Source organism: Monomorium pharaonis, chromosome 3 (assembly GCF_013373865.1).
Source record: "Monomorium pharaonis isolate MP-MQ-018 chromosome 3, ASM1337386v2, whole genome shotgun sequence".
NCBI classification, from domain to species: Eukaryota; Metazoa; Arthropoda; class Insecta; order Hymenoptera; family Formicidae; genus Monomorium; species Monomorium pharaonis.
The window spans coordinates 18,859,334-18,885,168 of NC_050469.1; the positions used below are offsets into that span (position 1 = coordinate 18,859,334).

Consider the following 25,835-nt stretch of genomic DNA (forward strand, 5'->3'; position numbering starts at 1 on the left):
TCGCACAATGACGCAGGTACATAATTTTCACTAAGTCTATCTCTCTTTGATTTCACCTACTCCTCCTATGAGATAAGTCCGACGTTAGCAATATGAGCTGCGGTCCATTTGACGCTACAAAAATGCTTCGAAGTGTTTGATTGACCAATCGAAACAAAGATTTTTACGAATTGACCAATCAAAGAATGCTTCGAAACGTTTGTAGCGTTAAGTGGACCGTAGCCATAGTCTTATTACATATATGGTTCATGCATGGCGCTGTCGACAGGCGGCGTAACTCTCTCGGGAGTAAGGTGCACCCGACGCGCTATATAAAGACCACTCGCGGCACGATTAAGACAAGTAATAATTAGTTTCCTGCCCGATGTGGAAGAGGACCGCTACATAATACTGTTATGATTTACTCATTTGAATCGGATGAACGATTCGCTACAGAAAAAGTGACCTTTACTCCAGTCAAATAAAGAGATCACTTATCGAGCAAAAAATTAATTCTTATAAGAAGTGAGATGTCACTCGATTTCGAGTGGCCGTATTTCAGTATCGATGAGGGGACTGTCCCAATTGCGCACATAAGCGATTGGACACAGTAGTATTTCCCGATTGGACCCAGATCCGATTGGACACAGACTCGATTGGACACGGACTCGATTGGACACAGACCCAATTGGACACAGACCCGATTACACACGGACCCGATTGCGCACCGACACGATTGCACAGGACCTGATTGCACAGGACCCGTTTGCACACGGACCCGATTGCACACGATACGATTCCGCATTTCAGATAGTACATGGGTTAGCGACTTGGTGCGGGAGGGGGGCGAAGCCTCCCTTGCACCCCCTCGTGTGTGTGTGTGTGTGTGTGCGTGCGTGCGTGCGTGCGTGCGTGCGTGCGTGCGTGCGTGCGTGCGTGCGTGCGTGCGTGCGTGCGTGCGTGCGTGCGTGCGTGCGTGCGTGCGTGCGTGCGTGCGTGCGTGCGTGCGTGCGTGTGTGTGTGTGCACAAAGCATTATCTGCACCACATAGGTTTGCGACTATAAAATATGTATAAGAAAGAAAAATATTATAATGAATATTTTCTACGCATTTTTATGTCTGAGTTTGCCAAGTATAAAATAATTATGATAAATATTTATGAAAATATTAAAAATAAATATTTATGCTATTATAATTCAAAAATACAAAAATATTTCGAGTTTATATACCATGAATATTTTTTAGTACATTTTAAAAATATATTTTATATATATTGTTAATAATAATTTCTAAATAATTTATGAAAACGATTATATAACTTAAAAAATTTTTTTAAAAATTTTTTTAAAAAATTTTTTAAAAATAAATTCGTAAAATATTTATAATAATTTATTCTAAATTTTCTGTGCTATCCAAATTGTTTTTGCATTATTCTGCAATGCGGAATCGTATTGTGTGCAATCGGGTCTGTGTGCAAACAGATCGGTGCGCAATCGGGTCGTGTGTAATCGGGTCGTGTGCAATCGGATCAGTGCGCAATCGGGTCCGTGTGCAAACGGGTCGGTGCGCAATCGGGTCCGTGTGCAATCGGGTCGGTGTGCAAACAGGTCGGTGCGCAATCGGATCCGTGTGCAATCGGGTCCGTGTGCAATTGGGTCGGTGCGCAATCGCTTCCGTGTGCAAATGGGTCGGTGCGCAATCGGGTCCGTGTGCAATCGGGTCGGTGTGCAATCGGATCCGTGTGCAATCGGGTCTGTGTCAAATTGAGTCCGTGTCCAATCGGGTCCGTGTTCAATCGGGTCTGTGTCCGATCGGGAAATACTACTGTGTCCAATTGCTTATGTGCGCAATCGGGCTTCACTCATCGATGAGAGTAAAATTCCATTCTTTTGGAGTGATGTTTCGCTCCAAAAAATTTAGAGAGTACGTGTATATTACGAGGATGTTTCTAAAGTTCGTAAAATTTTTACGTTTTTTCTACATCGAATCTATGATCGCATTCACATAGATTCTAGTACCGTTTCTGAGCGGATGTCCATTCGAATATTCACGTGGATTTCACGATACCGATCCACGTAGCATTAACGTGGATATCACGTACAGTTTTATTGGGGTAATTATCTCAGGTAGCAAACAAGACATTTTGACGTCAAATTTTGGTCAATCCCTGACTATTATTGACGTCACTAATTGACGTCTTAATGATGTTAAAATGACGGTCTAATGTCACAGACTGTTGACATCACAATAAAAACGACATTTTAACGTCATTTTTATGACTATCCCAAGTAGTAAAAGTCGCCGTTATTTTGACGTTTTAGAAAATATTTCGGGTACATGTTCTATAAATGCAGCACTTGTATTGTGAAAATATTGAAATAACATAATTATAATGTAAAAAAAAAATTTACGTTTCTCAACAAGCATCGTTATCCCTACACCATAGTCACATCTGACATTGCCTAATAACTTCTGCGGTCACCCATCCAACTCTGAACCGCCGTCGACATTGCTTGACTTCGAAGATCGTACGCAACCTAGCACTTCGCGATGATCCATGAACACTTGATGCTCATGAATACATATTTGTTATAGATTAGTTCAATAGATGTCAGAAACATGAAACGTATAGTTAAATAATATTTATAAATAAATATAAATCTACAGTTTTTTTACTAATTTTTACATATGCGAAGTAACATGTGGAATAACGTATAAAAAAATGTTTTTGTTCTGTTCTTTTGATAAACCTAAATTATATCTCAGATAGTACATAATATTTATAAAATATTTACAAAATATTTATAATATTTATTTGAATATTTTATAAATATTTATTCAAATATTTTATAAATATTTTTTGTGGTCTTAGATTTGGCAGATCATAAAAATTTATCATAAATATTATAAAAATATTTATGAAATATTTATAAATATTTACAAAATATTACTTGTACGAATCTTTATTTTTTATTTACCATAAATATTGCATAAAATATTTAGGCTATATTTTAATAATATGTTGAATAAAGAATTATGTTGAATAATTTTTTCTTCATGTACTATATATAAAATATGCATAAAATATTTATATAATTTATTTTTTAAATAAATCTTAAAAAATATTTATAAATATTTATAAATATTTATCATAAATATTATGTGCTGTCTGGGATAATTCTAAATATAGAGATTAATGGTGATTAATATGTATAGTCTTTAGAATCAATAGTTCTTTTATGTTTGTTTATATGTTTATATGTTGGATTATGTTCCTACAAATTAATAAAAAATAAACGCATAAAATTCAAATTATTATATTTGCTAACCGAGAAGCAGGATCGAATTAATACCTCATAATAACGTCACGGAATGACGGCGAGAAATAAGATCAAAATATTACGTCATAAAGACGTCATTAAATAACGTCAATATGCCGTTATTTAAATGTTATGGTCGCATTTTGATCATAGGACGTCATTCGTACCAATATGACCAAAATTTGATGTCAAAATGACTTGTCTTTGCTACTTGGGTATTGAGTGGAGATCGATATTTAATATTTATTTTTGTTGAATATTTTACTTTTCGTTGGTTATAACATACTTTTCGTTGGTTATTTCTCTTTGCATTATTTAATTAAATTATCTGTTTATTTTTCTTATTTATATAATATCGCTTTGAGTAGAAATAGAGAGCAGAGAAGAAACTGAATGCTGAACAGAATAAAAATATTAACATAAACGAAACCTTTTCCATTCAAATATATCAAATTACATAGAAGGTATTTTTCTCTCGCAGATAAAAAGAAATAAAGAATCAATTAAAACAAATAAAAGATCTGTTGAAAACGAAGAATTGGAAACAAACGCGAAGGGAAAACGGAAACAAGAGATATAAATGGTAAGAAATGAAAAATTGTTTTTATTTATTTCGGGTGTAATTTATCATATCAGACAGTTATATATAAAATATTCAGTAAAAAATGCTACTGCATGTGTACGCTACTTCTCTTATTTGTATGTCTCTTTTCTAGTTGGCGCGAACTTCAAGTTCTTGTTCTGACGATCGCACAGTGTTAAATAAGTACATAAGTAGGCAAAGTATATAAACGTAAACAATATCATTTGATGCAGTAGTGGAAATAAGACGACAAGCTTTATACAGTGAGATTTAATTCTTCCACGTGCTTGTGGAAAATCAGGATATCCGTCATATAAAAGTTTGGTACCGTAAAGTTGAAGGTGTGAACCGGCCTGTCGAGTGGATATCCCAACGGTCGGAAATCCATCTTCCACGTCCGGTCCGCGTTTGGACCCCATACGTGAGAATCTACCTCGATGCCTTTTGCCTCATCGAAGTGCGACACACACACAAAGAGTTTAAACGGCATGCCTTCCTTTTTGCCTTTAGGAAGTACTAAACGATCAGGGTAACCGTAAAACTCGCTTGGATAAGTAATAGTCTCGCCACCCTCGATAGCTTTCACCACCTTCTTGTAAAATATCTCGCTTGGCACCTCATCCTGGACGACGTAGTTGGACTCGTAGCTATGGCGCTCAATCTTGTTGATTCCAGCTTTCACTGTAATAATTAAGCGTTATTAGTTATTTAAAGTACACTGGCGCGAAAAAAACGAGACAAAAATTTTGACCGAATTCTTAAGCAACTTCAAATTTAAGTGATGCAAAAAATTATCCAAATTACAGAAACTTTTTTTTTAAATTAAAGGGCACAGAATCTACTTTAAGAATCCCTAGGCGAAAGTTTGATTCATTAAGTGTGACTCTGTTGTATCGCATGAAAACCAAATATGTTTTCTTTATTGAAAAAAGTAAAAGTTTGTTATTATTTTTCACAAGTTTCTCGTTAAAATCTTGCTAATATTAATCCAGATTCTTAAAGTTCATTCTTTTCTGAGCAATTTCAAAAAAAGAACATGTCGATACGATGTTTTTTATTGATTATACACAAGTTTGAAATTTGCACTGCATTTTAGAGTATTTTAGCAAATAAATACAGTATTCTTTGGATACCATAAAACGATCGATATCAATATGATATTGCACATTAATTTTATTGTTTATACCGCCGTTATTAGAGTGACCCAATGTGCATCACGTGGAAGTTGACGATTGAATTTTACACATCATATGAAAAGGGCCGATTTTTTAAATGAAATTTGAATTTTTATTTTTTATGTATGAATATGTGTATATTTATGTGTGATCTGAGCAGGCTACTAAAATGGCGAACCTTCTGTTGACTTCAGTAAAATTGGCGCGTCAGCTATCCATTATATTCAGATCAACAAATTTTCACCGATGAATTTCAGAGCCACATAATGTGCAAAATCCAATTGTCAACCTCCACGTGGTGCACATTGGGTCATTCTGATGACGGCGGTATGATTGAGTTAAACACCAATAAAATCAATGTGCAATATCATATTGATACCGTTTCATGATATCCAAAGAATACTGTATTTATTTGTTAAAATACCCTAAAATGCAGTGCAAATTTCAAACTCGTGCATAATCAACAAAAAACATCGTATCGACATGTTATTTTTTAAAAATTGCTTAGAAAAAAATGAACTTTAAAAATCCGGATTAATATTAGCAAGATTTTAACGAGAAACTTGTAAAAAATATTAACAAACTTTTATTTTTTTCAATAAAAAAAAGTTTGGTTTTCATGCGATACAAAAGGATCACACTTAACAAATCAAACTTTTGTCTAGGGATTCTTAAAGTAAAGTCTTTGCCCTTTAATTTAAAAAAAAGTTCATGTAATTTAAATAATTTTTCGCAAAGTTGCATTATTTTCCAGATTGCCTAAAAATTCGGTCAAAATTTTTGTCTCGTTCTTTTTGTGCCAATGTAGTTATTTGAAATAACAAATCAAATCATATGTTTGATTAAGGAAAGTTGAATCAATCAAAAAAAGTCTTTTAGCAAAAAAAATATTTTTTAAAAGTACTAACAAACAACGTTCCATTGATCTAGCTCCACGAAGTTCATGTAATTCTCGCTTAAATCCAATTCGTGGCCGTGAACGTCGTATTTAGGTCCAAGGAAGATACGAACGATCGCTTTAACATTCTTGTTGGTGTTGACAGTAATGTGATAGGTAAAAGGCTTATGGTTGAGACGATACTGACGTGCCTTGATCAACACAGATTGAGCCTCTTTGTGACTACGTACCGATACAGCGTTGTTGACCATCGATTCGAAATAGTCAAAGAAAGTCACCAGCTTATCAACGGTGACAGATTCGATCGTAACACCGGGGAAAACAAGTTCCTCGTGTGTGTAGCTTGGCAAGTGTTCCTTATATCTACGGGAGAATATAAACGTCGATAAAAACAAATAATTACATTATTTACTGAATTATGCACATAATGCCCAAAGTCGTACTTCACCCAGTGAGTAGCGATAGTCTTATAGATTCCATAGATTACTGGATCTCTCAGATTGGTGACGAAGAAGTTAAGAGCTGTAGGAACTGGTGTGTGATCTTTGGTGACCTGAACTGAACCCATGCTGAGGATTTTCCTATATAAATAACCTAAATGTCCATAGTAGTCAGGATGGATAGAATCGGCATTGCCCTGAATTACGTTGCCAAGATAGTTAAGACCGTCTACGTTGTTGTAAATGTCAATATGGTTGCCGTGTACGTCAACGATATAGCCTTTATCGATGGCGTCAGAAATACGAGCATGGGCTTCTTCTATAGCCTGTATACAACAATTGCAGACATAATTTATATATTTTAATTAATCTATTATAAAATAACATTAACATATGCCCAGCTAGCAAAATGATGCAAACTTTGTGCAAAGGTTGCCGTAAACTCGAGCAAACATTTGCAGCAAAATTATAACGAGGTGTGTCCGCATTAAGCTTAGCTTCTGCTGGCAAGGCTTGTCGTAAATAATATGACGTATATTTTATGGAAATAACAGGATAAAACTTACTAGTAAAACATAACAACAAATTTGTAGCAAGAACAAGGCAAACGTTGCCATACACAATATGATAGCAAATTTGTGGCAAGAACAGAGCAAACTTTGCTGTACATAGCATGATAGCAAATTTGTGGCAAGAACAAGGCAAACCTTACCATATACAACATTCCAGGTAGCAAAGTGTCGTCTAATTGACGGCATTTTTTGGTCATTTTATGACGAACTAGACGTCATAATGTCGAGATAAATTGTCGTAAAACTGACTTACATCTGTCTCATTTTAACGACGTCAAAAATACGTCATTATTTTCATATTATTGACGTCATTTTCAAGAAGCTAGTACATTTGACGGTATTTTATTGTTATTTTTATGACAAAACATAGGTTTTTAGACTACATCTAATAAAGACGACATTTTAACGTCATTTTTATGACTATCCCAGATAGTAAAAGCCGTTATTTTGACGTTTTAGAAAATATTTCGGGTACATGTCCTATATATGCAGTACTTGCATTATGAAAATATCGAAATAACATAATTATTATATAATTATAATGTAAAAAAAAATTTACATTGTTTCTCAACAAGCATCGTGGACCCACCACACCCTCTTCTAGTCACATTTGGGATTGCCTAACTTCCACGGTCACCCATCCAACTCTGACCGCCGTCGACATTGCTTGACTTCAAAGATCGTACGCTACCTAGCACTTTGTGATGATCCATGAACACTTGATGCTCATGAATACATATTTGTTATAAATCAGTTCAATAGATGCGAGAAACATGAAACTTGTAGTTAACTAATATTTTTATAAATAAATATAAATTTACAGTTTTTTTCCTGATTTTTACATATGCGAAATAACATATGGAATAACTTATAAAAATATGTTTTTGCTCTGTTCTTTTGATAAAGCTAAATTATATCCCAGACAGCACGCAATATTTATAATATTTATTTAAATATTTTATAAATATTTATCCAAATATTTTATAAATATTTTTGTGGTCTTAGATTTGACAAATCATAAAGATTTATCATAAATATTATAAAAATATTTATGAAATATTTATAAATATTTACAAAATATTACTTATACAAATCTTTATCTTTTATTTACCATAAATATTATATAAAATATTTAGTCTATATTTTAATAATATGTTGAATAAAGATTTTTTTCTTCATGTATATAAAATATATGTAAAATATTTATATAATATTTCGAAAAAATAAATATTAATAAATATTTATCATAAATATTATGTGCTGTCTGGGATGATTCTAAAATATTGATAGTATTAATTATATAAAATATTTTATTAATTTTAATAATGTTGTTTATTAACTAATTTTTAAATAATGATTAATAGTTATAGGTAACAAGGTATCGTCCACTAGACCTCAATAATTCGTCATTTGAGGTCAAATCGTCAATTATTACAAAAAATTATAGTTAATATCAGTAATTAGTCACTAATAAAACCTTATTAATACGTCATAAAATGATCAATTAACTGACGTTATTAATTAGTCAAGAATATGACGTCGGAAATACGTTGTAGGATGGATAAATGAATGATGTAATTAATAAGTCAAAAAATGACGTTACTACTACGTCTTAATTTGGTAACATGACGTCCGCGACCTTAAATGACGAATTATTGACGTCCAGTGGACACCTTGCTACCCGGGATAATAGCAAATTTGTAACAAAAACTGCAAGAACAGAGCAAATCTTATCGACAAAAATGAAATATTGAACTGATCACATGTAAATGGTGCAATTGTACTTGGTTCTCTATTCTCGAAAACCCCTTTTATTTACCTAGTAGATGAATCTTTTTCACGAGAAATGCGCCATCTCGGGGTAGACAGTAAAATTACCAAGAAATAAAGTGATCCTGGATTAACACCCGATAATGCAGTTCTGTTATTTGCATAAAATATGCATCATACTATTTGCAACAAGTCTTGCCAACAAAAGCTAAGCTGTGATACACCTTGCCGCAATTTTGGTGCAAAAGTGTGCTGGGCAAGTTTTACTTTGTTCTTACTACTAATTTGCCATTATTCCATGCTTAGCAAGATTTTTTTCTGTTTCTGCCATAAATTTATTGTCATGTTGTGTGGCAAGGTTTGCTCTGTTATTTGCGTAAATTTGCATTTTATTGTGCTGGAGCAAACCTTATAATTTCTCTATGGGTGGTATTCATAGTCGAATCTTATTTAAAGATCGTCTCAAGCAATGTCTTAAGATGCTAATACGGGCCTATGATTGGCTGATGGCATCTTAAGACAGTTATACTTAAGATGATCTTAAATATAAGATCCGACTATGAATATCGGCCTATGTCATTCCAGCAAACACAAAGTTACATGTAACGTGCTTGTTAGTTGTAATTTCCCACTCAATAATATAATTGCAATATAACACACATGTTATATTACAATTACATTGTTGAGTGGGAAATTACAACTAACAGGTACGTTACATGTAACTTGGTGTTTGGTGGGATATTTATGTACAAGTTTTTCTCTGTTATTTACAGCATTGTGTGATGAAAACTTTTGTCGTAAATTTTCTCGAAACTTTTAGAAGACAAAGCAAAAAACAATTACATGTCATAAAATTATTGTCAAAATTAAAACAATCCTTGTAAAGCTTTCGCGACTTAGATAGCCAAGCGTGATTAAGCATTTTGAAGAAACTAATGCAAAACGTGTTGCTAGATATTTGCTGTATATTTGCTGACATTGAAGTATAACACGTTAAGGCCATTGCACGTACATTTCCTTAATCGTAATCGTTAGATTTCGACCAATCATATTGCTCAAATTAGTCGTAACCGACTGAATTAACCAACCGTATTGCTCAATTTCTTACAATTAAGAAAATGTACGTGCAATGGCCTTTACGAATACAGCAATATATCTGCTTATACATGCAAACAGTTGGCGAAATTTTCCGAGCAAACGGTTCGTAATACTTGTATGTTATGTTGTCTACAACATGACAGCAACATGACGGCAATGAATGATTCAATCGAATGAATGATTAAATCTTGAGCATCATGATGCAAACATGACAGCAACAACACATATATAATAATTTTCATTTGTTATTGCATATATGCCTTCAAACTATAAAGTTTTTTTAATTTTGTAGCTTATTGTTTACAAATTGTTGAGAATATGAACTTGTCACACGTTTACGACAACTTTTCAATAAAAAGACTATATTTTCGAAATTTAAATATAATTAATATATAGATATTAATTTTTATAATTATACGTGCTTGCAAATATATATTATCCCAGTTAGACCAGGTAGACTATGATATATATATATATATATATATATATATATATATATATATATACATATATGTATATAAATTTAATTATAACTTTATTAATCATATTACACATAAACATAGTTTCAAAATAAAAGATAAACATGAATAAAATTAGCAACATTTTATTCATTATTATATAAAAGAAAATACTTTACCGATGATTTATTAATAATTAAGAAATAAAATATAAAATAATTTTTTATACATATCCCAGGTAGTATAAAGATAAGTCATTTGGATAAATATTTATAAAATATTCAAATAAATATTAAAAATATTTTGTAAATATTTTATAAATATTGTGTGCTGTCTGGAATATAATTTAGCTTTATCAAAAGAACAGAACAAAAACATATTGTTATAAGTTATTCTACATGTTATTTCGCATACGTAAAAATCAGTAAAAAAACTGTAAATTTATATTTATTTATAAATATTATTTAATTATACGTTTCATGTTTCTGACATCTATTGAACTGATATATAACAAATATGTATTCATGAGCATCAAGTGTTCATGGATCATCGCGAAGTGCTAGATTGCGTACGTTCTTCGAAGTCAAGCAATGTTGAAGGCGGTTCAGAGTTGGATGGGTGACCGCAGAAGTTATTAGGCAATGTCAGATGTGACTGTATTGTCAGCATATAAACATTCATATATTTGACATATGTTGCCGTCATGTTGCTATTAACATGCTGTTGGTTACGGATGGCATACCGATGATAACAAGTTACCGTCAATTTGCTGTTAATCACGGATGACAAATTGACAACACGAGTTATCGTCAAGTTGCTGTCACAAATCACTTTTTTGCGAGTAGCAAATTGATGTTGACATGTTGCAATCAATCTGCCGTTGTTAGAATTAAAATTCACGTTAGTTCAGTTCGACAGACATAATGCTGACTTTGTTCTAAGTTTGTCAAAATTAGTTGCTTCAACGATTGTTGGCGATGATTTGATAGCAAACTCGCTGCATTTGGCTATCTGGGGATATGGTACCCAGATAACCAAATCTGCAAAAGCAGAGTCCCACACAGCGGATCCATGGCCTATTGTGTCCGCATTGGGCTTGTGTTTCGTAGACGAAATCTACTGGGCAAAATCTGACAGCATATTGGCGGCAGAAAAGCAGCAGATTTGTCGAATGCGATCTCTGTCTGCGGGACGCGAGTTTGGTGCGGACACAGTAGGCCATGGATCCGCTCTGTGGGACTCTGCTTTTGCAGATTTGGTTATCTGGGTACCATATCCCCAGATAGCCAAATGCAGCGAGTTTGCTGTCAAATCATCGCCAATAATCGTTGAAGCAACTAATTTTGACAAACTGGATTTGCTGTGGCATTCTGCTTTTGCAGATGTGGTTATCTGGGTATAATATGGTTTTAGCAGCCCTGGATAGCTGAGATGCTAACTTTCGTTGTCAAGAAATGTTTTAGATAATTCTGACATTTTAGACATTTAAAGATACATAGCAAATATACTTGAAAATATTTTCTCTCGCAAATACCTATCGGATATTTTTATCAATTTTCGTGAAATTCGACTTAGACAATTAATAAAGAAACCAACCTGGACATATTTGTGCGCGTGAAGAGGAACCTCAAAACCAACAGGACGCTCTGGGAATGATAGTCCATTGTAATGATGCATCATTGGGTAGTAGCCAGAAACAATAGGCTTGTTTACGTCGACGTACATGATCTCGTCCATATCATTGGATAATCTTTCTAAATAGTAGCGACTGAGCAATTGTCTGTGACCAAATATGTATAGTTCGCCACGAATGTGTTGGGGCATATTATACCGAGTGCTGTTCATCCATAATGGAAAATCGTGATTCATCATAAAGTAAAATGCGTTTAAACCGACATCCTCGTGAAAGTAGCTTAATTTTTGTTGTTCCGACACTTCGTCTCCTACCAAATGCCAACCGGTGTAATTGGAAGGAATGTAATAGTAGTCTACACCATCAATCGTTTTTTTCACACCTATTGAGTCAAATAATTTCCATCAAATACTTTAATATTAATATCTAACATTTTATATGTTCTCAGATAATAAAGCGTGCCAGTACATCTTGCTGTATAATTGTTTTCAATAGTTTTAAATTGAAACAATACGCAGGCAATATATTGTTAGCAGTTTAACAACAAGCAACATTAAAGTTACCTCGCGTATTTAGCATCATAAGCAATCACAGATTACACATTTTCTTAGATACGCTTTGTTATAGTTTATTTTCTGGACTATTTTTAGTCTAATGTAAGCAAAGTTGGATAAATTAATGTTTATATCATATTACATTAATTTTTCTAACTCTAAATTACATAAAAGTTAATGACTTATAAAAATAATTTAATTATTTTCAAAATTATGAATAAAAAATTAATTTAGTTAAAAATTACGTTAAGATTTAATTACCTCAAATTAAATGAAAAGGTAATTTTAACAAGCATTGTATGTATTAAATTTGAAAGTAATAATTTATTAAAATTATCAAAACAGTTATAATATAAATCATTAAATATATTTTATTTGTAAATTATATTTAGTAGAATTATATTATGATTATTATTATTATAGTATTATATTATTGTAAGTGTTGTAAGCGGAGCGGGAGTCCGCTGTACCCTGCAAAGGCTGTGACGAATAAAGTTCTATTCTATTCTATTATTGTAAGTATATAAAATAACTAAGAACTATTGTCTTTTATGGATAATTATATTCTTCTCTTATAATTTTTTTATATAGATAAATTTTTAACTTAACAAAAAAGTTAAAGTTTATGTGTTTTAAAAATAACTACTTGAAATTAAAAAATAAATTATAATTAAAATTAAGCTAAATTAAAAGTTGTTAACTTTTTTATTTTATTATTAACTTTTAACTTTTCTTAACTATATTAGTTACTATTCAACTTTACATGCAAACTAATTTGACTTAATTTATTAAAAATTTATAACATTTATAAAATTTATATAAAAGAAAAATTTAGAGAATATTTATTTCTAAAGAAAAAAATATTATCATTATTATTTAATTTGAAATATATTTTGTTAGCATACTGGTTATATTACTCATCAATTATTTAAGCTAAAAAAATTAAATAAAGAAAATATATAATTTATTTGACAATGTGTAATTATTTATCTACGTTTATAATTTTTAAAAAATTTAATAGAAAATAGATACGAAAAAGTCATTCCTCTAGGAAGATTATTAAAACTACATATATAAACATTTATATATACATGTTGCTGAATCAATCATATTTATTTCTTAGCTCATATACCAACCTGTCTGCGAGTCGCCCATCGCGATATGATAAGCCTTATGCAAAACGTCATCATTGAAGTAATAATGCGGATTTATCTCATAAAGTGGGGGTAGACGGATGTGTTTGGTATCTGGGCGATGCATCACGGTGACACTTAACACGTACAGGTACATATGTTCGTTCAAGTGAAAACGTGCCCACACAGCAGTATTGTAGAAAGTGTCAAAATCTTTGGCGGAATATAAAACACGGAAAAAACAAACTGCTTCTTTGTAATGTTGAGGATGCATTCCAATAAATATTTCTCCTCGTGGGAGCATTCCGTGTTTCCATCTCTGCAGGAATTCAGTCACTGCCGTCTAGACAAAATAATTGAAAATTTTTATTAATCAAATTAAATCACAGAGTTAATTTTTTCAGTATCCTTTAACAGTTTCTTGTTTTTTTATTATACAAGATACGCAACAAAAATTTTTGTAATAATTAAACATCTTATCCAGCCGTTCAAACAATTAAAAAGATCTTCTAACAAATATAAATCTAAAAGTCACTCTGTGTGTGTGCGTGTGCGTGTGCGTGTGCGTGTGCGTGTGCGTGTGCGTGTGCGTGTGCGTGTGCGTGCGTGCGCGCGCGCGCGCGCGCGCGTGTGTGTGTGTGTGTGTGTGTGTGTGTGTGTGTGTGTGTGTGTGTGTGTGTGTGTGTGTGTGTGTGTGTGTGTGTGTGTGATTATACATTATCAATAGATTGTACACAAAGAGAGATTTCTTTAGATTTAAAAAATTATATTAAATCCAAAGAAATCTATGCATTGGAATAGTCTAAACAAATCAATTTTTACACCGTAAAATGTAATTGTTTAACTTTTCAAATAACATATATCTTTACCTTAAACAATTTTATTATATTATTCAAACAATGTTATTGTTTCGTTCAATGTAATATATTACTTCACTATTTGAGCATACGTTTCTCTTCAAAGCAGACAGAAGCTTGTGACCAAATATGTGATTATTACTACACACAGAAAAAGGATTCGTTATCGTATTTAAAATTTTTAGCCATGACAGCCAAGATATGTCTTAAGACACAATAAAAATATCACATAGATCCCGAGAGCTCACTACGATAGCATAGGTTGATCCGATTTCTGTCACCGTTCTGTTTTCTGTGGGTGGTCTGCTTATGTAGCCTTTGGAGTGTAAATTGCATTACGAAAAAAGTGCCGCATGCGTTATCGCCTAGTCCGCGAACTACATCGCAGCTGCTGTGATCATATAAGATTGAATTATATTTAAATCAAATAACGTTTTTATTTATCAAAAAATGTTGCAAGTAATATTTCAAATAATTATAGTAATTATTCCGTCAAACAATGATTTAATGTAATGAAACAATCAAATTTTCATTCAATAAAATAATATTTTGGAAGAAATAAATTTTTTTCAGTGAAACAAATATAATTCAAACAAATCTCTGTGTAAATCGCTCAACGGTCTGCATCGAATCTTAGTGCTGAATATAATTTTTTTTATAATATTAAATTTCTTAGCGTTATTTTAAACTGCGCGCCGACAGGTTTTGTCAGACTTGAAACAGTTTACTAAGCTAAATTTCGAAGTTCGAAAACATCTTAAAATCCCTCCTTTCCACCTTCCCCAAAAAACTGTAATTAATATTTATATAATAATAAAATTAATTTATTGCGAAAAATAATACCTCTGCCAAGGTTCGAACCCGGATCTTTCTGATCTCTCGTCATTCGTGCGAGTCCTAGCCAATTCGACCACTGAGACAATCCGATGCAAACCATTGGGCGATTTACAATCCATTGATATGTTTACATATACCGGTTGATCAGGATTAATGTACTAATATTATTATAACATTATATAATATTATATAATATCTTTTTTTTGGTCGTACAAACAATTTTTACATTATTTCTAAAATTTATAATTTTATTACGAGAGCGTAAAAAGAAGACAGAAAAATTAATTTTGAATATAAATTTAAACCACACACGCACACACACAGACAAATGATTAAAAATACATCATAAAAAAATAATACAAAAAACTTTTTACTCTATATTTGCATATCTTTATATGTGCATATCTTTATGAATGCATATCTTTATATGTGCATATCTTTTTTATAATTGTATAAACAATTTCTGTTATTTCTAAAATTTATAACTTTATAAAGAGAATTAATCTTGTATCTTATAAAAATTAAATTGTTTATATATACATATATATATTCCAACAAATACCTGATCTGTGAAAGAAGCAATATTATCTTCGAGACTGAAGGATCGCGCTTTTTGATAAAGTTCCGGATGGTAGACGGTTGGCTGATCGACATGCCAGAAGAGCTCATAGATGCTTTTCTGTCTGATCAGATGTGCCTTGTCGGCAGTGTAAGTGAATTCTTGCGTGGCAGCTACGCACGCTGCAGCCAAAAGTAATGCAATCGCTTTCATCCTCGTGCTTGTTTTGCAAAGGATTAACCGGTACTATTCGTCAATTGCTTTATATACTCTCTATCGGCGAAAATGATACAAAAGTTCGGAGTGCAAGATTAGGAGACCTATGAGGTAACCAGCGTACCGATACTGACGAATTTTTCCGTTGTTTGTGTAATCATTATCTTTATTGGTAATCGTCTACCCTTTGACACGATAGAAATCCGGGATTCGTTGATTGGACTCACTTCATGTTATTTATTTCGTAAAAAAAGTTTATTGTCGTCCTTTCTTTACTCCAGAATATATTTTGTTATACAAACTTTGCGATATAGTATAGATATTATAGCATAGAATTTCACAATAAAATTGAAATAAATTCAATAAATTAATCTTCTTGTAATAAATTAAAGTTTAATACTATAACTTACAATCTAATAACCTTCAATCATAATCCTTTCCTAAGAAAAGAAATAATTACTCTTTAAATCTAAATTAGCCCATGTAGCACAGAAACCTTTCAGAGATATTTCAGAAAAGTTTCAAGTGAAAAGTGAAACATTTCAGAAACGTTTTCAAATGTTTCTGAAACAGCTCTCAGACAGCTCTGAGATAGCAAAATGTCCGCGATGCTTGTACTTGAAACATTTCTGAAAGTGTACTGAAAGGTTGCTGAAATATATCTGCAACCTTTCTGAAAACATTCAGAAATGTTTCAAGTGCAAGCATCGCGGACATTTTGCTATCTCAGAGCTGTCTCAGAAATATTTTGAAACGTTTCTGAAATGATTCACTTTTCACTTGAAACATTTCTGAAATATCTCTGAAAGGTTTCTGTGCTATATGGGTTTAGAAATGATACAAAAATTATTATTAATAATATATAAAATATATTTTTAAAATGTACTGAAAAATATTTATAGTATATGAACTTGAAATATTTTATATATTTTTTGATAATAATAGCATAAATATTTATTTTAAATATTTTCATAAATATTTATTATAATTTTTTTATACCTGACAAACTCGGACATAAAAATATGTACAAAATATTTATTATAAATGTTTTTTCTTCTTATAAATATTTTATAGTCGCAAACCCATGTGGTGCAGAATGCTTTGCACACACACACACACACACACACACGCGCGCGCGCGCATGCTGGGGGTGCAAGGAGGGGACTTCGCCCCCCCCTTCCGCCCCGTGCATGTCGCTAATCCTATCTATCAATATGGAATCGTATCGTGTGCAATCGGGTCCGTGTGCAATTGGATCCGTGTGCAATCGGATCCGTATGCAAACGGGTCATTGCGCAATTGAGTCCGTGTGCAATCGAGTCCGTGTGCAATTGGGTCAGTGTGCAATCGGGTTTGTGTGCAATTGGGTCCGTATACAATTGATTCGATGTCCAATTTAAACGTTATGTGTCCGATCGGGACGGTGTGCAATTGAGACCGTGTCCAATCAAATCCGTGTCCAATTGGAACTGTGTCCAATCTGGACTGTGTCCGATTAGGAAATACTACTGTGTCCAATCGCTTATGTACGCAATCGGACCCTAGATTTTAGATGGTTTTGTATGGATTCCATAATAGTTTTCCATCTGGAATCCATACAAAACCATCTAAAATCCATAGAAATCCACATACATGTAGATAACCATCTGAATTTCCATCTCATCTTTTCAAGGGGATATAAAAATTATTTTAATAGAATTATTTTTTAATTTTAAGAATTATCTTGTCTTTATATTTAAAAAGAATGCTCCACATCTAGAGCCAATTGATTTTTATTCACAAAATCAATTTTTATATAATAATGACAAAAAATTACATATTCAATGTAAACACAAAGTAATTGAAACTAAGTATTAATACTGCTTTATTGATATTGTAATAAGTATCTTTTATGTATTAGTTACAAATATTTATGTTTCTCAATAATTCATGAAAATTTTAATTCAATTTATAACAAGATTTAAAATGCTTAAATGCTTTATAAGATATTCTGTTTTAATATAAAATAAAATCCATTTACCAGGAATGACTTTTTAAAATGAGTTGTTTCTATAGCATAAAAATTTTATTATTATTGTTAATAAACAATAATAATAAAATTACAACAATAGTTGTATCTAATAAATGCTTTGCTAATTATTTTATTATTAAATATATTTTTTCTATCCTTAAAAAAGATGCTTAATTCCTGAGCAACACATAAGATACCCAGATAGTCAAGCGAGATTAAGCATATCGGGCAAATTAATGCACTGCATGTATGTAGTGAACTTGCCCACAATTTGCTGTCATTGTAATTTAACGTGGAACCGGTGGAGCAAAGTTAACATCAGGAGAGCAAATAACCCAGATAGCACACGGACGTCCTTAGGAGGTCCTCAGGACGTCCAGGACGGACTTCGTGGATATCCTGAGGACGTCCTGATTTTATCCCGGGACGTCCTCAGGACATCCTGAGGAATAGCAAACGAGCGCCACTTTTTAGTCCTCAGGACATCCTAAGGACAGTCTATCGGACATCCTGAGGACAGTCCATCGGACGTCCTGAGGATACCATAGGATTTCCTCAGGACATCCTCAGGAATAGCAAACAATGACCACTTTTTGTCAGATTTTTTTAGATTTTTTTTTTTTGGATTTTTGATAAATGTATCGATTTTTTATAAGAATTGAAACGTTTCTCAGAAAAATTTAAAAAATAAAAAATTCCGATTAATTTAGAAAATTTTTTAAATATTTCTAAGTATTTTTAACAGTTTTTGAGAATTGAAAAAAAACTTTAACAAAAAATTAAATGTTCTAATTATTTCTACGATAATTTTGTAAGAGGAAGAAGACTATACATGTTTCAGCGACAGTTGTACCTGTTAAAGCATGTTTAATCTCTGTACCCGAGAAAACGGTCACCCATCCAAGTATCAACCATCGCCGACGATGCTTGACTTCGAAGACCATACGCATCCTAACGCTTCGTGATGATCCATGAGTACTTCTTGTTTATGCATACATATTTGTTATAGATCATTACAATAGATGTTGTCATAAGAATGAAACATATATAGTTAACTTATATTTTTATAAATAAATATAAAGTTTTACAGTTTTTTAAAATCATTTTTACATATGCGCGCGAAATAGCATGTGGAATAACTTATTAAAAAACTGTTTTTGCGCCGTTTGTATAAAATAAAATTAAAAAATTATTTAATGTCATTTTTTATAATTTTTTAGTATTGTTAATATGCCATATTGTTTCAATAAGTGTAGACATTCAATCTGACTTTAAAGTCAACATTTTTACACATTTGATTTTGCAATACATTCTAGAAATACGTACGATATTCAAAGATTTCTCATTTGCTATATTAATTTACGTTTTTTTAAAAAATTACTATACGTCCAGGATGTCCCTGAATACTATTTTAGGATGTCCTGAGGACTTTCGTAGGATGTCCTGAGGACTCTCTTAGGACGTCCTAAGGACTGTCTTAGGATGTCCTGAGGATTGTTTTAGAACGTCCTGAGGACTTTCAGGATATCATATTCTTAGAACATTCTGTGCTATCTAAAATGTCTGGTATTTATACAGTCATTATATTTAAGTTTATCTTCAGACATTTTGTAGCTAATGAAACTCTTTATACAATATTTTAAGAATAACGTTTTCAGCTAGAATACATATATCTTCAGGACATCCCAAGGATGTCCTCAAGACATGAGTAAAATTTCAATTTATATTAATACTATTACAGAATTTAACATTCTAAACTTACTTTAGAAGTCAAATTTATACATAAAATATTTACAATAATACAACTATTATATCCTGACAAGATCCCAGGACATCCCGGGACATATTCAGGATGATCCTGAGGACGTCCTGTGCTATCTGGGAACCTTCATGAGTTTATAAAATTATAAGTGCATGCATTGAGGAATAATAAACTTGACACATTGACAGCAATTGTGCATGCATGTTGACAACTTGCCGTCAGTTTGTTGAATTCTAAAAATGTACTTTTTAGAGAAAGTGCATTAAAAAAAAAATTTTTTTTTAATATAAAAAGGAATATAATTAAAATTAATTTAAATAAAAAAAAAATAATTTCTTACAATTTTAAAAAATAGAATTGTATAAAAATAATTTATATATAAATATTATACATACATTTGGGTATAATTGTTTTTTTTATTACTTTTTCACTAGTAAAATCAAATAATCAAGTTTTAGCAAATTGAGCAAAATAATGCATTGTTGTTATTACATGTGATGTTAATACATGTTGTGTAATGTTTGCTGATATCAAAATAAAATACATTACAAATACAACATGATTTTAATAAGAAAGGTACAAGTTTAAACATGAAACACGAAATACTCTATGAATTGAAGAGAGACTTATCTCTAAAATGAGTGCGATAATTAAATTATTGCGTGTTTGTAATTCAAATTCGAAAAAATATGTGAGGAAATAAGATTTCGGAATCGGGTTGCTGGAAATATATGTTTACAAGATACATAATTTTTCAGCATTCTTTATTGAAAAAGATTTTTAATTCATATCACTCGTATGATACAGTATTCCGGTTATCATTAAAGTCTTCTTCTGGGCTCACATTAGCTAGAATAGATCGGTAATCTAAAAGTGCATTGATTTTTCATTTTCTACGTTGTGATAGACATATACGTCCTTGAAGAACATATTTGGTGTAAAGAATTTCCACGGATACATTGGTCTATCAAGCGGGAAGCCAAATGATTTTCCATCCAGGATGAACTTGCCAAAGACTGGCAATTCTACGTTCGTAACCTTCGTCTCATCGTATGGACTCAAATAGAAGAACATTTTAAATCGCATACCCTCAGGTTTACCCTTAGGCAGAGTTAAACGCTCAGGAAAAGCGAAGAGCTTTTCGTAATAAGTAAATGGTTCGCTACCACCTACGGCCTTCTCCAATTTCTTATAGAATACGTCGCTGGATATCATATCAGGCATAGTATAGACGGAATCGGAGCTACGGCGTTCGATTGTGTTCGCACCTTGTCTCACTGAAAGAGCATAGAATCGGCGTGAAAGACGACTGAGAAGAAGGTTTAAAAGAAAGAGATTGTATAACATATCAATGAGTTTTTAAATCGCCTCACGGTCTACATCAGATCTTAGTGATGTTATTAAATTTAATTTTAATTTTTCTTAGCTTTTTTATTTAAACTGCGCGCCGACAGGGTTCGTCAGACTTAAAACGAAGTAACCAAGCTAAATTTTGATGCTCGAAAGCATCTTAAAATCCCCCCTTCCCACCTGTCCCGAAAAACTGTAAATTAATTTATTGCAAAAAATAATACCTCAGCTGGGGTGAGCTATTATTTTTTGCAATAAATTAATTTACAGTTTTTCGGGACAGGTGGGAAGAGGGGATTTTAAGATGCTTTCGAGCATCGAAATTTAGCTTGGTTACTTCGTTTTAAGTCTGACGAACCCTGTCGGCGCGCAGTTTAAATAAAAAAGCTAAGAAAAATTAAAATTAAATTTAATAACATCACTAAGATCTGATGTAGACCGTGAGGCAATTTAAAAACTCATTGATATGTTTAACATATTACGATCGGTTAGAAATAATGTACTAAAAGAAATTGTATGTTACTCGCTTGAAATATGACTTACGTGTTACGACAAACTTGTCCATCTCGATGAAATATTTGTAGTATTCATGGAGGTAAGATATGTCCTTCTCATTATGTACATCATTGAAGGCAGGTCCGAGGAAAATCTTAAACACAGCTTTGGTCTCTTTGTCGCTATTGATGTTAAAGCGGTAAGTGAATGGCTTGTAGTTGAGACAATAACGACGAGCCTTCACACGTAGTTTTAGTCCCTCCTTGAAGCTCTCCACGGAAAGGGCGTTGTTGATGAATGTGTCACAAGTGTCGAAGTAGGTCATCAACTTGTCGATATTGACAGATTCGAACTTAACACCAGGGAAGATTAATTCGTTCTGAGTGTAATATGGTAGGTGTTTCTTGTACCTACAAGAAATAGATACAAAGTTGAATAAATTAATTTAAAACATTTAAAGTGCTTATATATATGTTAGGAAATTTCAAGAGCGTGAATCAAAAAAAGCGAGGAAAAATCACGCATTTGAACCTGAAGAAGTATGTCATGATCCTCTTGTACAGACGGTAAAATCCAGGATCTCTCATGCTGGTGCTGTAGCATTGGAGAGAGCTAGGGATCACCTTATTCTTGTCCTTATAATCGAAGTTGAAACCGAGAATGTCTCGAGCAAGAGCGTCATACATTCCATAAAAATGTCGGTTGCACGAATCCACGTTGCCTTCAATCAGGTTTGCTAGGATGCTGAAACCTTCGGGGCTGTAAATGTTAACTTGCTTGCCGTTCTTGTCGTATACATAGCCAAGATCAATAGCATTCATGATGCGATACTCCAGGACCTCGATCTCCTGTAAAAATTCACACGAAATTTACAAACAGATAGATGAATAAGCGATCTAATTGTAGGACAAAACGAAAAAAAAAAGAAAAATCGCACCTTTAGATACTTGTATTTATAGAACGGCACATTCATGTAGCGAGAACGTTGGGGCATAATGACTCCGTTGTGGTACATCAAGGTCGAATAGTAACCGGAGTAGAAAGGTTTGTTCCAATCAAAGTCATCAATGTCACCCAAATCATTGGAGATACGTTCCAGATAATAGCGACCCAACAATTGTTTGTGATAGAAGTAGTAATAGTAGCCACGAAAGTCCTTCGGAATGTCGTAATCTTTAAAGTCGAACCAGAATGGCATGACTTGGCGGAAGTAGTAGTAGAAGCTGTTCAAGGCAAAGTCTTCTATGAAGTAATCCAATTTGTATTCGTCGTCGAAATAGGGCTCGACGAAGTGTCCTGAGTAGTTGGCGTAAATCATGTAGTTGTCGACATTATCCACATTGGCACTAGCGAGTCCTGTGAATTATAATAAAAATAGGACATTTATTTAATCTATATAAAATTTTGTTAGTTAAAGTTATGTTAAGAGAGAGAGAAAGAGAGAGAGAGAGAGAGAGAGAGAGAGAGAGACGCGCGATTCGACTTACCACGAGTCATCTTGATATCGTGGGCCTGTTGGATGACGTTGCTGTCGAAATAGAGATTGGGATAGATCTCGTAAGGAGCCGGTAATCTCATGTACTTGCAATCGAGACGATAGAAGACAGCGATCGTGAAGGCGGACGTAAAAACTCCGTCATTGATATAAAGACGCGCCCAAGCGGCAGTTTTGTAGAAGGTCTGGAAGTCCTTGGCGTAATAGAATAGCTTGAAGAGAAGTTTCATCTCCTCACGGTGTTCTTCATAATATGGCGAATATATAGCATTACGGCTAAGCATACCCTGTTTGTACAGGTACAAGAACTCTTGTACGATCAGCTATGAAAAATGAAAAAATGAGATTTGTCAATATAACATATTATATAAAAATATACAATTAATGTACAAAACCCAGTACATATTAATTCAAAGGACATGTTAAATTGTTTATACAAGTATACTTAAAAATCTGAAAATTTTTCTTAGCTTAAACACCTTGTCCTTGTACATGTCAATGTTGCTCTCTATATCGTAATTACGACCGATCTCGTAGAATTCCATGTCGGTGAGAGTGTTTTGCTTGACGAAAAACATCAATTCGTAGATCTTCTTCTGTTTGTGAAGGAAATCCATGTCGGCCGTCTTGCCAGTGAAATGGTATCCATCCGACATGCATAGCGCTGTTAGCGCTAGCAAGAGCAGTTCTTTCAGCATCGCGTTCAGTTCAGCCTTTGATATTTCAAACTCGATTAACAATTACCTCCGCGAGTCAGCAGAGGAGAACGATGGCTGACTGATGGGTCGTCGCCAGCTTTTATACCGGTAACTGTCCACGGTTTTGTAATCCCTAATCAGTTGACCTTAAGTCACGACCTGCCTGTGTTTCAACCATTTTCGTTCATTATCTTCGTTCGCGTGTCGCACCTTCCGACCAAACATCCATCCACCCTATATTCTCGTTCGTAATCACCCAAAGAAAGAGTAGGGTAAACTTGCTCAAACTCGTACCACTTAAGAAAATATGTTTACAGTAGAGAACATGTAACAAATAAGATATGTGATAATCAACTCTTTATTTATTAATCTAATAGTCTCATTAACTCAAACATAAAAACATAATTAATATGTATATAAAACAATTTTTTTAACTCTAGAAAAAGCACTATTTAGGAATATTTCGTACCAAACTAATTCATCTTAAATCATACTTTGAAATTAATCATCATTGCATTATAATCATTGCATAAATATATGTGAGTGTTTTTTACTTTTGCACAAAATATATGTATTCAAATTTCGGACTGCATATATTATACATCACTTTTCTTTATATGTATTGCACAAAGAACAATAAAATTTCTTTAATAATATTTCTTTATTTTCTTTTATTCTTGTATCTTCTTCTGCAGTGTTTTGTCTTTAGTTATTTTTCTTTTAGAATTATTTCAAGCCTTATTTTTTCTTTTTACAATCTTTTTTTCTAACTTTAAAAAATATATATTTAATTGGAAAGTAAAGAAAAAATTTAGATATTTCTTTATTATCTTTCAAAGTTATGAAAAGTCCATATCGTTTTTACAAATTTTCAAACGCATCTTGTACGTTTAAACATCTTTGTTTTTGATACCTTTTTTGTTATCTTTACAGGAATTATCCTACAAATTTTGCTTAGAATTTTTTATACAATTTCTTAGAATTTCTGTATAAATTTTAACATTATTATTTTCAAATTTTAACATCATTTTTCATAATTATTTTTCAGAACATTTCTCAGATTTTTTCAAATAAATAATATCAATATTAAAATTTCAAATAAAAATATTTAGATTAATTTGAATTACATAAATACAAAAAACTTAATAGAGTACAAATTACATTTTTTATATTTGTACTGTATATTTATATTTTATTTTAAATTATATTTGTACTCTAATATAATTGTTTGTATTTATGTAATTCAAATATCCTTATTTGAATATTTTGATATTAATATTATTTATTTGAAAAAATCTGAGAAATGTTCTAAAAATGTTAAAAAGAAAAAAAAAGAAAAAAAAGATACAAACAATGACATTTTAACATAAAAATTATATTTATACTTTAGTACAGTATTTAATATATTGTACCGTCAAAATACTCAGATTAATTTCTAAAAAAATACATATATCAAAGCTTATATGTTATATATATATATATATATATATATATATATATATATACATATACATACATACATATATATGTATACGCAGCAAACACAAAGTTACATGTAACGTGCTTGTTAGTTGTAATTTCCCACTCAATAATATAATTGCAATATAACACACGTGTTATATTACAATTACATTGTTCAGTGGGAAATTACAATTAACAGGTACGTTACATGTAACTTGGTGTTTGGTGGGTATGTATATAAGATTTCTATAAAAGATGTGAAGACAAAAAGACTTTTTACTTTTATTTCGCCTAATTTTGGACACTTATAAAACAATATTTTATCTTTTTTTTTTAAATACACATATGTTGAGAACTATTATAAGTATTTTTATTCAGTGCGACTTTTTTAATATATGAGAGTTCATATATTAACCGCTGTAACTATTCGTCGGTAATATACTGCTCGTTTGATCGTAACAAAGAAAGGACTTCTCTTAA

General features: G+C 32.1%; 2 protein-coding genes across 2 annotated transcripts in view; one reads left to right on the forward strand and one right to left on the reverse strand.

The window, feature by feature from the left end:
* LOC118644709 overlaps positions 1–25,835 on the forward strand; it is a 159,994-nt gene that overhangs the window by 89,345 nt on the left and 44,814 nt on the right. The window lies entirely within an intron of this gene.
* LOC105840042 lies at positions 4,140–23,993 on the reverse strand. Its single transcript, XM_036283644.1, has 12 exons — positions 23,676–23,993; positions 23,189–23,519; positions 22,639–23,057; positions 22,233–22,549; positions 21,750–22,111; positions 20,727–21,133; positions 15,871–16,113; positions 13,618–13,957; positions 11,891–12,309; positions 6,400–6,722; positions 5,967–6,319; positions 4,140–4,564 (listed from the first exon to the last, which is right to left on the reverse strand). Exons 1-12 carry the CDS (start codon positions 23,892–23,894, stop codon positions 4,140–4,142), a joined length of 4,158 nt encoding a protein of 1,385 aa, XP_036139537.1. The 5' UTR covers positions 23,895–23,993.

Bases quoted from the DNA above. Each gene is read 5' to 3' on its own strand.
- LOC105840042 (XM_036283644.1), bottom strand. From the start codon at position 23,894: ATGCTGAAAGAACTGCTCTTGCTAGCGCTAACAGCGCTATGCATGTCG. The intron at 22,112-22,232 runs GTTCAAATGCGT...TATTTCTTGTAG, and splicing joins ATCATGACATACTTCTTCAG to GTACAAGAAACACCTACCAT. The intron at 21,134-21,749 runs GTAAGTCATATT...ATGCTCTTTCAG, and splicing joins GGACAAGTTTGTCGTAACAC to TGAGACAAGGTGCGAACACA.